This window comes from Quercus suber, unplaced genomic scaffold, assembly GCF_002906115.3.
Source record: "Quercus suber isolate HL8 unplaced genomic scaffold, Cork oak 2.0 scaffold_1127, whole genome shotgun sequence".
NCBI lineage: Eukaryota > Viridiplantae > Streptophyta > Magnoliopsida > Fagales > Fagaceae > Quercus > Quercus suber.
This window is the reverse complement of record NW_027070531.1, coordinates 26502-38601: the sequence shown is the minus strand read 5'-3', so window position 1 is coordinate 38601 and position 12100 is coordinate 26502. Positions and strand designations below refer to the sequence as shown.

The following is a 12100-nucleotide window of genomic DNA, read 5'->3' as shown; positions in this document are numbered from 1 at the left end:
CCAGACTGTCCAAAAGAAAAAGCAAGCCAGCTTGACTGAGTAAAGAAGTCAATTAATGAACAAATTGAGCTAACGAAGGAAAGGCAAATATGTGAATAGTATCATGAGCTTACTTTTAAAAAATAATTTTAATAAAAAAAAAAGTTTTTGTAGTTAAAAAAGTAGTGGGTTTCGTGTATAGTACATGGGACTTACTGATAGATAAAATCCATGCGATGAAGCGCTTCTCCATAAATAAATAAATAAATAAAATTTTAAATAAATAAATAAAAACCGGGAAAATGCTAGACGTTTGGACGGGCATTGGGTTAGGTGAACTGTCAACTGTTGGACAAACATTATAATCAAAGGCAAATGTTAACCAGCAGCGGGTGTGGTGCTGGTTAAAAATGTACTTTTCATTCAAAAAGTCGTAAAAAGAAGAATGTGTAAAAAATAATATAAAGTTGCAAAAAGTTGCAAAAGAAGATAAAAAGGTGTACAAAAAAAGTAAAAAAAAGTTATTGTTAACGGGCCATTAACACAACCCATAATCAAATATTAGAACTACATTTTGCCACGACGACATGAAAGTTTCATCTCAAAAAAGTTTTGAGACCACTAAACGTAAAATTCACTGGCCTCATACAAAGGTACAAAGATAAAGTTGGACCCATCATTACTTTTTCTTTTTTGATGAAAGGACACATCATTTCATGCCTGTTAATTTTACAATGTACACAATAATCACTTCTAGTTCTAGACAACAATTATTCAAAAAAAAAAAAAAAAATATATATATATATATAAGGGAGATTCGGAGACGTTGTAAAGGCTTTATCAGGGGACTGCCCAGACTGGTCTAGTATTGGACACATAGTAAAAGATTGTAAGTCTCTAATGGGTTGTTTTCAAACCTGTTCTTTCTCTCATGTGAGGCGGCAGAGCAATGGAGTTGCTCATGCTTTAGCTAGGAGAGCAAGAACATCTTTCCCTTTGTCCGTTTGGATGGAATCTGTTCCACCAGACATTTCCTATTTAGTTTATGTTGATGTAACGACTTAATTTTCCAAAAATTTCAATAAAGTGGATTGATACCATTTCTCAAAAAAAAAAAAGAAAAAAGGGAGTACTGCTTCTGTCGGCACAAATTGACAAATTGTTAAAGCCTGTTATAAGCTGGTTCCTCTGCGAAGACTCCAGGTTTTGCTTCTGATGTCCTTCACGGGGAAAAATTCACCTTGTTTTCTCTTCTCCCTCTCACATGAGTGTAGATCTTATGAAGAAGAAACATGCGACAAAAATATAGAATAACTTCTCCTTTCATGGACCTGATATGAATAGTGAAAAAAGTTACTATTCACTGTTTAATTCATGCTTTTTTTTTACCTATTTAAGGGGGATGTCCCTTATGCAAAACACAACCCTTGAAATTTTCGGTGGTATTTTGACTATTTTTGAAATTTTAAAAATATATTTTAAGAGTATTTTAGTAATTTTATACTCTTTTTTTAATATTTTGATCATTTTAAAAAAATTTATTTTGACTATTTTGAAGTTTCCAAGTGGTATTTTGGTCATATTAGGTGCATTTCAGATGCATTTTGAATAATTTGGAGCTTTACAAGGTATTTTGAAATTTTAAAAGTTTTAGGAGGAAATTTTGATCATCTTATAAGTGTTCGGTGTGGACTGAAAACAGAAAATATTTTACATTTTTCTTTTGCTCACACGATATGAGCACATCCACTATATATGTACAACAACTAATGACAAAGTCAGAATTTCAGTTCAAGATACGAGATTAAAAGCAAAATTAATATGAAAAATATTATCGATATTAATAAAAATAATAATAAATAAACCATTCTAAACTAATGTAATTGTCATACAAAATCCAATATACATGTAAATTGTTATTAATTTTTCCTACCTAGTTTAATTTACTCAACTTAAATCATTCCATGATTTCTTCATTTCCAATAATTTTGAATATACTTGAAAATTTGTATATATGTCTCAATGCCTTGAATGCTTTTAAAAAAGATAGAATTCAGTATTTCTTTCTATGTTCTTCTAGGTATATTGAAATTATTGGTTGATAGGAAAAACGTAGAGTGTGAAACTTAATTAAATAAATAAATAAATAAATCCAAGAGATGGATCATGGAGGAGAAAAAATATAGTGGAGGCTTTAGAGGTTTTGTGTATTACAAAGATAGTAAGTAGTTTCTTTATTATTAAAATTATTATTATTATTATTATTTTGTGTCTAATATGGGATCCACCAATTGAAATGCCGTAAGAGAGGGAAACAAATTGGGGGATAATACAAATTTTTTTTATTAAAATTAAAATATATATATATATATATATATGCTTTTATTTTTTGAAGTTAGATAATAAGATAATCTTTTAACTTTTAATTGACTTAATTAGTTATAAATAAATAAATAATTTGAGTGCTGTGAAAGAGGTGGGTCAAGAAAAAGCTAGGAAATCCCCTCGAAAAAACAAAAGAAAAAGCTAGGAAAAGGCTTTTAAGTGTCTGGTTGGTTGAACCCTGAACACAAAGAATCTGCCGTACCGTCCTGACTCTATGATCAAGTTCCCATCCCTGGATGAAATTAGTGAAGCCTTATTTGAAATGGGCTCCTTCAAAGTGCCATGCCCAAATGGTTTTCAGGCTCATTTTTACCAAAAAAGTTGGCATATTGATCTTAAGGACGTCTCTAAATTTACCCAAACCATTTTCGTAACAGTGATAATTCTGCATCCTTTAAACCATTTCCAAATCATTTTGAGAAAGTTTTAACTTATAGCGTCTGCTCTTAATAATAGTTTTTTATTATTAAATCAAGACATCAATCAATTTTTGATGTAGGCGTAGATTAAACGTCAAATCTCTTATACAACTATCAACCAAGACACCCAAATCTTTCTTATTCTTAAAAATAATATTAATAGCCCAGAGCTCATCACTCATTTTAGGCCCATCAGCCTATGTAACACATCATATAAAATCATTACCAAAATTATAGTCAACCGCATTAAACCTTATATCACTACTTCCATTCATGCAGCCAAAATTAATTCATCACATCAGCCCTAAGGCAGGGAAACAGGGTTATTTTGCAGCCAAAACTCATCTTGATAAAGCCTTTAGTGTTTGTTTGTTTCCACTTTCTTGAGCCAAAACGCGCTTTTTGAAACCAGAATTTTAAAATGAGTGTTTGGTAATGTATTAGAAAAATTCTTTGAAAAAAGTTACATTTTAAAATACAAAGCTTTATTATGGGTTTGACCTACCTCCAGTACTTTTTTATCTGGAATCTCCTTTTATTTTAATGAAAAATCACCACATCACACACTAACTAAATAAAATATGGAGATTGAAACTCACTACCACTTACCATTGTATATTTAAAACGACATGAGATATCTAGTTAAAAAAAGTATTAGAAATAAGCCAAACTCCTTCATTATGACCATCTTCCACATCTCGAGTTGCACCTCCCATGTGGACATACCTCGATGAAGCATACCAATAAATGCGAAGGAACACGGAACTCAATATTGCTAAAGCCAGGAAATACCTATCTAGATGACTCGTGTTTATGCAATCCTAGAACCATGTTCTAAACAGTAAAACCAAAGGAAAGCTAAAAGAAATTCCCAAAACCTAATACACAATCATTGAATGATGGGCCGTAACTCCTCATTGATAAAGCGACGTGGCTTAAGAAGAATTCATCAAGCCCTTCATTGGCAAGTCCTTCCATTAGGCCGAACAAAAAAAAAATTGTGGAAGTAACCAGAGGACCTGCCAAGCTGCAATGCAACATAATATTAATATAGAACAAATCATGCCAGCATCAATTCTCATTGTGTAACATATTGTTGTCTTGCTTTCTTGGACCAAAACAAGTATGGTGTCTGTTATGTAGCGTATAAAGGACCGGAGTACAAACAAATATCGCATACAATAAAGCAAAAATTATTCATTTCATAAAGAATAAATGTATTCATATATAGTTTTAATACACCCACGAAAATTCAGTCAAACCATAGTATATCCATGCGTTGACATAAAAAAATTACTTACATGACATTATTTACCAAAGTTGCTCAACCAAAATCTAAAATTAGCTTCGTTTGGAGTCAAATTAAGAAGCCCATCAACTATATTAGAGTGAATGAATGAAACAATACTACTGTTTGACATTTGCTCACAAGTGATTTGAGTCACTTAGCTGAAGAATTGCCATGCGAATTACAGTTTCTTATTGAAATCTTGCCTCCCTCTTTCAGGCTTGAATCAATGGATCTTAAACGGAATCATCAGCCACAATCTCTTTCTTCTCCATGTCGTTGGCTTTTGCCCATAAGATTAGGTACAGGCCAAATATAACCGAAACTGCTCCCACAATGCTACAGATCAAGGAATAAGCAAAACAATTTAAATTAGAGATGGTCTTTACCTTATAGTTTCTTACTCAACTTACTTTGTCGAGACTAGATTCATCTTTTATCGGCAAGCAAGTTAATTGGGATAACGCCTTTATTTTAATTGGGATTGGACTTTGTAATCTTGAAGCAAGTTAATTGGTATCTTGTAATTTTTAGTGAGATATTTGATTTAGATTAGCCTAAGGTTCTCTTTTTAAGGAAAATTATTAGTTACTTTCGGAGTATAGAGAAATTGTAGTCTCTCCTTTCATATTTGTGATGGATACTACTATGAATTTAATGAGTGACCCCCACTATAAATGTAAAAGAAGTGAGCATCATTCTTCATGAATTACTTCCCTTTTAGACTTTATTATTCTATTAGCATTTAGCACCATGTTAGAGTAGAAGAGATATATGTGAAGGTCTGGCCCATGGGTTTAATGGGCCAACCCCATCCATCAAGGTGGGTACTGGGTAGCCATCAATATATATAATTTGAGACATATATTGTATCTATTTGGAAACAATTTATCTAATTTTTTACTCAAAACTTTTTACAAGAAGTATGCCAAAGTATATTTGTACTTTAAAAATGTTTTTAAAAAAATGAAAAAAGACTGAAAAAAAAATAAAGTTTTAAAAAATTGTATATAAAAACTAAAAACTAAAAGCTGAAACTAATGCCAAACAGACTAAATATAGACATACCTGCCCAAATGTGCAGAATCTCCCAATACAAATGTTTGTAGCAAAAACGAGAAAACGACTAGAAGTGGGTTGAATGCCGATGTGAACACGGGACCATTCTTCTTAATGGACCAAGTCATCACATAATATGATAATCCTGTCACCACAATTCCCTGCAATTCCACAACACATGGATCAGTGATTTGTGAGGAAGAATGAAACTTGTGTTGGATTTTTGGGATGATATAAAATTTAGGCTTACTCCAAGTAATATGGTAACCAAGACAAGCCCTCCTTCCCACTTTAGCTCCCAAGATGACCACGATATCACAAATACAGTTACTATAGCAGTTTGGATGGTGCCAAAGAAGCTCATCATTGCGCTTAAGGATAGTTCTGCTGGGTAAAATTGAGTGACATGCTTCTGCAAGATTATATGAATATGTCAAATTATGGTCCAATATATACATTTTTGATATATAGATAAACTTATGAGGTCCACTTCAGGCCTAGGCATAAGGCCCCAAGAAGGCTCCCAGTAAAAAAAAAACAATGACCATCTTGTGGCTGAATAATTGGTTTGGAAAAAAAAATAATTCCAATCTCAATTCAAAAAGGCACCCCCCTAATAATTGTTTTGGTAGAGATAATTTTTTAAAACTAAAATTGATAAAATCCTACTTTAAATTGATTGAGTCGGTCATAATGCCATATTACCAATTGAAAAAGAGAATTTTGATAAAATCTATATCACAACAACTTAATTAATAAATTTGTATCTCAACTCTCAAGAAGCAATAAACATTTAAATATTGCAGTGATTATTGAGATGCAAAATTAATAAAAAATGTACATTTAATATTTATCTCATGTCACAAATTATACTAAGCCAACCTTATTCAGCACTTTAATAATTATATCATCAAGCCAAAACAACAATAAATTTCTTTTTGATATGAATGAGATTCAAACTTGTAGGGTCAGTTTTGGTAACCCAAGCCCAAAAGATATGGGTTGAACGCCCAGCGAACCTAGGACAATAAATTTGTAGAGAGTGGGCGAAAGAGCTAGGCTGGTTATGAAGTACACAATGGTTGGCTAGGTTACTTGCAGTGATGATAACATGAACTAATGCTTGAACAACTCCATGCATGAATGTCTGAAGAGATGTTTTATTAAGTGAACAATGATTACAACATTCAGAGCTACAGTAAAGCTTTTCTCTCTCTTTTTCTCTCTCTCCTCCGTCCCCCATTATCAGGGACCCTTCTTCTTTATATAGCATCCTCTCCTATCATCTCCATCGTCCACATGTTCTTCATCTGCGTATCTACTCAAGTGCATGTCACGTCATGTGTCTACTTTAGTTTTTTGTGAGTGGCGGTAGCCGAGGTTACACTGTTCAGGGGTCTTATCCACATAAATGCGGCCAGAAAAGCTGTTGCAGTGCATTAAATGCGGTGGTAGCAGCTTTTCCTTTAGATATTTTTTAGTTCTGATCATCTTTAGATCCACCCAGAGCTTATCATTATCATTGGGATTGTTAGGAAGATTATTCGGACCTTCCACACGTTTGTTTGATCAAGGTTGTTTGTGTCCGAAGAGTAAGACGTATTCGGACCAGTAGTGAACTCTTCGGACGGTACTCCCCTTTTACTTCTGGGCTTCCCGCTTCAAATGAGCCGCTCCAACCACCTATTGCTCCTCAGAAATATAATAGTCCTTAACAGGGTGTCCCGGGCCTATTAAGTAGCTCTGGGTTTTTTCCCCCCACAAAACTCAATACCAAACCAACCCTATTAAGCACTATAATAATTATATCATCAAGCCAAAACAGCAATAAATTTCTTTTTGATATAAATGAGATTCAAACTCAATTCCTTTATTAAAAGGTAAAAGATTTTGCTACTTAAGCAAACTCGAACACACAATAATAGTACAATATGAACATGATCATTGTGGATGACAATCTCAGGCTTATTATATGAATGCTCTATAATCAATACCAAGTTCATGAAAAATCATTGATAAACTTTGGAGAAATTTCTTACCACCATAATATTCCAAAAGCTTGTTGCAAGCACTCCAACAACGATCATTATTAAGCCAATAACACCATCACTAGTTGCTTGAATGTTAGACAACCTAGAGGTTAGCAAAACTGGACCCTCCCACAACACTAAAACCAATGCTCCGGCCGCCGATAGGACTAGACCCCATATCTTGCCCTGCCCATTGATGCTCCAAAACTTGAGTTTTTCTTGACGGAAAAAGAGGGCCATTACAAATACTACAGAGGGGACCAAGTTAATTCCAATGCTTTCATAACTCGATGATACAAATTGCAGGGCTATTGTCATTAGCAGCTGACAAAGTGTAATCCTAGATAACAATTTACAAAAATTAATATAATTAAAAAATTGTCGAAATAGACTTGGTTTAAATTGAATCTATATGGAGCAATTAGGCTTTTTCCCAGAATTTAAAAAATTATCAAGTGCCTCTGAAAATAAAAAAAAGAGACAATGACCATCTTGTAGCTGAATAATTGGTTTGGAAAAAAAAAAAGTCCAATCTCAATTCAAAAAGGCACCCTCCTAATAATTGTTTTGGTAGAGACAATTTTTTAAAACTAAAATTGATAAAATCCTACTTTAAATTGATTGAGTTGGCCATAATGCCATATTATCAATTGAAAAAGAGAATGTTGATAAAATCTATATCACAACAACTTAATTAATAAATTTGTGTCTTGACTCTCAAGAAGCAATAAACATTTAAATATTGTAGTGACTATTGAGATGCAAAATTAATAATTAATAATAAAAAATGTACATTTAATATTTATCGTCTCATGTCACAAATTATAGTAAGCCAGCCTTATTCAGCACTATACTAATTATATCATCAAGCCAAAACAACAATAAATTTCTTTTTGATACGAATGAGATTCAAACTCAATCCCAAACTGACCCTATTCAGCACTATAATAATTATATCATCAAGCCAAAATAGCAATAAATTTCTTTGGATAAAGTTTAGCTACAAAATTGGTTATAGCCTTAGGCTATAAACTCACTCAATAAAATAAATATTACTGCATATTTTGAAAATCTAACCATTGAATTACATGTTCTTTACGCTCTTAATCTACATGTCAATTTTTGTATCAATCGGATATCATTTACTATATAATCTATAATCTTATATTTTATGCATAATTTTAAATAACAAAAACTTGCAATTTAAAAATCTATTGATGACATAGCTATTGATCTTTAATTTTTTTGAAATTTTGCAAACATGGAGGAAATAAGAAGAAGATGCAATCCAATGGTGGATTTATCAAAATTTACCTCCAATAAAAAGATATTGAGTGAGTTTGTAGCCTAAGGCTACAATCGATTTTGTAGCTAAATTTTGTTCAATTTCTTTTTGATATGAATGAGATTCAAACTCAATTCCTTTATTAAAATAAAGGTAAAAGATTTTGCTACTTAAGCAAACTCGAACACACAATAATAGTCCAATATGAACATGATCATTGTGGATGACAATCTCAGGGTTATTATACGAATGCTCTATAATCAATACCAAGTTCATGTAAAATCATTGATAAACCTTGGAGAAATTTTCTTACCACCATAATATTCCAAAAGCTTGTTGCAAGCACTCCAACAACGATCATTATTAAGCCAATAACACCATCACTAGTTGCTTGAATGTTAGACAACCTAGAGGTTAGCAGAACTGGACCCTCCCACAACACTAAAACCAATGCTCCGGCTGCCGATAGGACTAGACCCCATATCTTGCCCTGCCCATTGATGCTCCAAAACTTGAGTTTTTCTTGACGGAAAAAGAGGGCCATTACAAATACTACAGAGGGGACCAAGTTAATTCCAATGCTTTCATAACTCGATGATACAAATTGCAGGGCTATTGTCATTAGCAGCTGACAAAGTGTAATCCTAGATAACAATTTACAAAAATTAATATAATTAAAAAATTGTCGAAATAGACTTGGTTTAAATTGAATCTATATGGAGCAATTAGGCTTTTTCCCAGAATTTAAAAAATTATCAAGTGCCTCTGAAAAGTCTAATTTGAGAATTTACCTCAAGTTTCTATAACAAGAAGAAACTTTATACTTAACTGTAACAACCCCAACAAGAATGCATAGCATAGTATCTTGAAGGAGAGAGGAGGCCTTTCGTTCCTGCAACCAAGGACAACTCCAGGCATAAATTTTGGATATGGATTAAATATGTTTTTCACAAGGAAAATAAAATATTAAATAAAAAGGAAGATGTTAAAACGCAAAATCCACTCTCTATATTTCACCAAAATTCATTTCAATCCACTAACTTTGCTTTCGTTCATTTCGGTCTTTTAACTTTTAAGTTTATTCAATTAAGGGTTTTCCATCATTTTTTTTCTTCTTTATATGTAGTGGTTAATTTTCCAATTTTTTAAATTTTTCTTCAAATCTTTTTAATTAAAAAATTTTAATTAATGATTGAAAAGTATTTTCTAGTTTTTTTTTTTTTAATTTTAAATTTTAACAAAGTTGACGGAAAGACTTTAATTGAATAAATCTGAAACTTAGAGAACTAAAATGAGTTTTGAAGAAACTTAGAGGGTGGGTTTTGCATTTTAGACGAAGGAAAATTATATTTTAAATCCTACATTTTGGGCTATAACTTTTTTTTTTAAAATTTATGAAAGGGTAGAACAAATTAAATCTTATATATATATAGAGAGAGAGAGAGAGAGAGAGAGAGAGAGAGAGAGAGAATCTAAAGTAACAAATTAAAGCATGATCTATTTATAAATAGAATGACCTTATGTTTTGAGTTTAATAGGCACTTTGGGCTTAATTTTTTATCTTTAAGTTATTCATTTATTTTCTATAAAAAATTAAAAAAAAAAACTTATTTATTTATTTTATTATTACTACTATAATACAAGTCATTATTTTGTGGTTCTATCCTATTCTAAAAAAAATTAAAAAAAAAAATTTTGTCCTAGCAGTAAGCACTAAAGAAGAATACATATAAAATCTTTTTTGTGTGGTCAAATGGCAATGACCAAAATTGGTCAGGGACAAAGTTGCCAAGCCCATGACCCAATTCAAATGGGTCTCTAATGCCACCTGCCTAGGTCCACCGATGACTCTGGAGTGAGGAAATGAAAAGAGGTTTTACCATTTCTATGATGAACCAGTTGTGACTTTTTGGGACATGAGGAAAACTGTATAAACACAATTAAGCACCATTCTAACCAAAACTGTATAAATTGTGACTGTATAAACACCATATTTCTATGATGAACCAAAACAGTTATGCATGTAATAACACAATGCTAACCAAAATCTCTCAAGACAGTGTCCATAGAGATGAAGATGAAAGCAGCACTGACTAGAGAGAGAGAGAGAGAGAGAGAATCTAAAGTAACAAATTAAAGCATGATCTATTTATAAATAGAATGACCTTATGTTTTGAGTTTAATAGGCACTTTGGGCTTAATTTTTTATCTTTAAGTTATTCATTTATTTTCTATAAAAAATTAAAAAAAAAAACTTATTTATTTATTTTATTATTACTACTATAATACAAGTCATTATTTTGTGGTTCTATCCTATTCTAAAAAAAATTAAAAAAAAAAATTTTGTCCTAGCAGTAAGCACTAAAGAAGAATACATATAAAATCTTTTTTGTGTGGTCAAATGGCAATGACCAAAATTGGTCAGGGACAAAGTTGCCAAGCCCATGACCCAATTCAAATGGGTCTCTAATGCCACCTGCCTAGGTCCACCGATGACTCTGGAGTGAGGAAATGAAAAGAGGTTTTACCATTTCTATGATGAACCAGTTGTGACTTTTTGGGACATGAGGAAAACTGTATAAACACAATTAAGCACCATTCTAACCAAAACTGTATAAATTGTGACTGTATAAACACCATATTTCTATGATGAACCAAAACAGTTATGCATGTAATAACACAATGCTAACCAAAATCTCTCAAGACAGTGTCCATAGAGATGAAGATGAAAGCAGCACTGACCTTTCGAGGAAGAAAGCGAGAACTGCCAAGAGAATGGTGGCAATGACATGCTCGTAGACCACAATGACGAGAGCACTGACTCCACTTGAGGTAACTGATTCTATTAAAATCATGAACACAGCAAGGAATAGTTCGTTCAAAGCCAGGAATAAGTATGCCTTGCTTGCCTCAAACCCCATCAATAAACACCTTGTAATCTCCATCCTTCTTTCTCCAAATGCCTGCCAATGTTCTTCTTCTTCTTTTTTCGTTTTTATTTTTCTTTCTTCGTGTTAAATAGCTCTGCAGATAGCCACTAATGTTGTGCTCCTTCTGTCTCATATCCATTATTCAGATAAATGTTTCAAAGAGGTGACATGGAACTGATGGAAGAGGTAGGCTGAGGATGCCTCGTTGAATGTCAGATTGACTATTAGATGTTAGAACTTAGAAGTAGAACTGAGCACATGATGGGTTTGGTGAAGGATATATGTTTTTATTTTTAATTTTTTTTGTGGGGAACTGCATTTTTTTTTTTTTGGAAGTTTGATTTATGCAAAGTTGCAATTGTAACCACTAAATATGATCACTAAATGCCAGACTTAAAGTTTCTTGTGACTTCAATTCAAATTCAAAAATTAGTAAAAACTTACCAAAGGCTTTTTTTTTTTTTTTTTTTTTTTACCTCTTCTAATATTACGATATCTTCTTTTAAACTAGTTTCAACTTTCAGAGGTTTATTACATTTTGCGCGTGCAATAAGGTTTTTTTTTTTTTTTTGAAAACATGAATTAGTAGAAAAGTGTCATATTTTATAAGCATTTTAAGTGGAATTTGAGATATATTTTTACTAGGTTGTCCTCACGTTTTTTCCCTGATAAACATAAGGATTAGAAGTATTTCTGAACTACATAAAAGTTCAGTTCAAAAAAGA

At 32.1% G+C, this 12100-nt stretch overlaps 2 protein-coding genes across 2 annotated transcripts; both read right to left on the bottom strand.

Moving 5' to 3' along the window:
- Window positions 1-3943: 3943 nt before the first annotated feature.
- LOC111984344 (WAT1-related protein At3g30340) lies at window positions 3944-7573 on the bottom strand. The gene is made up of 4 exons (XM_065769366.1): window positions 7170-7573; window positions 5381-5542; window positions 5140-5291; window positions 3944-4410 (listed from the first exon to the last, which is right to left on the bottom strand). The coding sequence occupies exons 1-4, from the start codon at window positions 7476-7478 to the stop codon at window positions 4308-4310; spliced, it is 726 nt and encodes a 241-aa protein (XP_065625438.1). The 5' UTR covers window positions 7479-7573; the 3' UTR covers window positions 3944-4307.
- A 1052-nt stretch (window positions 7574-8625) lies between these two features.
- On the bottom strand, window positions 8626-11623 carry LOC136061453 (WAT1-related protein At3g30340-like). The gene is made up of 3 exons (XM_065769365.1): window positions 11188-11623; window positions 9275-9337; window positions 8626-9089 (listed from the first exon to the last, which is right to left on the bottom strand). Exons 1-3 carry the CDS (start codon window positions 11388-11390, stop codon window positions 8687-8689), a joined length of 669 nt encoding a protein of 222 aa, XP_065625437.1. The 5' UTR covers window positions 11391-11623; the 3' UTR covers window positions 8626-8686.
- Window positions 11624-12100: the final 477 nt, after the last annotated feature.

Excerpts from the sequence above, each read along its gene's own strand:
- LOC111984344 (XM_065769366.1), bottom strand. The coding sequence starts at position 7,478 with ATGACAATAGCCCTGCAATTTGTATCATCGAGTTATGAAAGCATTGGA. Across the intron at positions 5,543-7,169 it reads GCTTTTGGAATATTATGGTG|AAGCATGTCACTCAATTTTA; the intron begins GTAAGAAATTTC and ends ATAATCTTGCAG. Across the intron at positions 5,292-5,380 it reads TGGTTACCATATTACTTGGA|GGAATTGTGGTGACAGGATT; the intron begins GTAAGCCTAAAT and ends GTGGAATTGCAG.
- LOC136061453 (XM_065769365.1), bottom strand. The coding sequence starts at position 11,390 with ATGGAGATTACAAGGTGTTTATTGATGGGGTTTGAGGCAAGCAAGGCA. Across the intron at positions 9,338-11,187 it reads CTCGCTTTCTTCCTCGAAAG|GAACGAAAGGCCTCCTCTCT; the intron begins GTCAGTGCTGCT and ends CCTTGGTTGCAG. Across the intron at positions 9,090-9,274 it reads TTCTTGTTGGGGTTGTTACA|GATTACACTTTGTCAGCTGC; the intron begins GTTAAGTATAAA and ends ATTGTTATCTAG.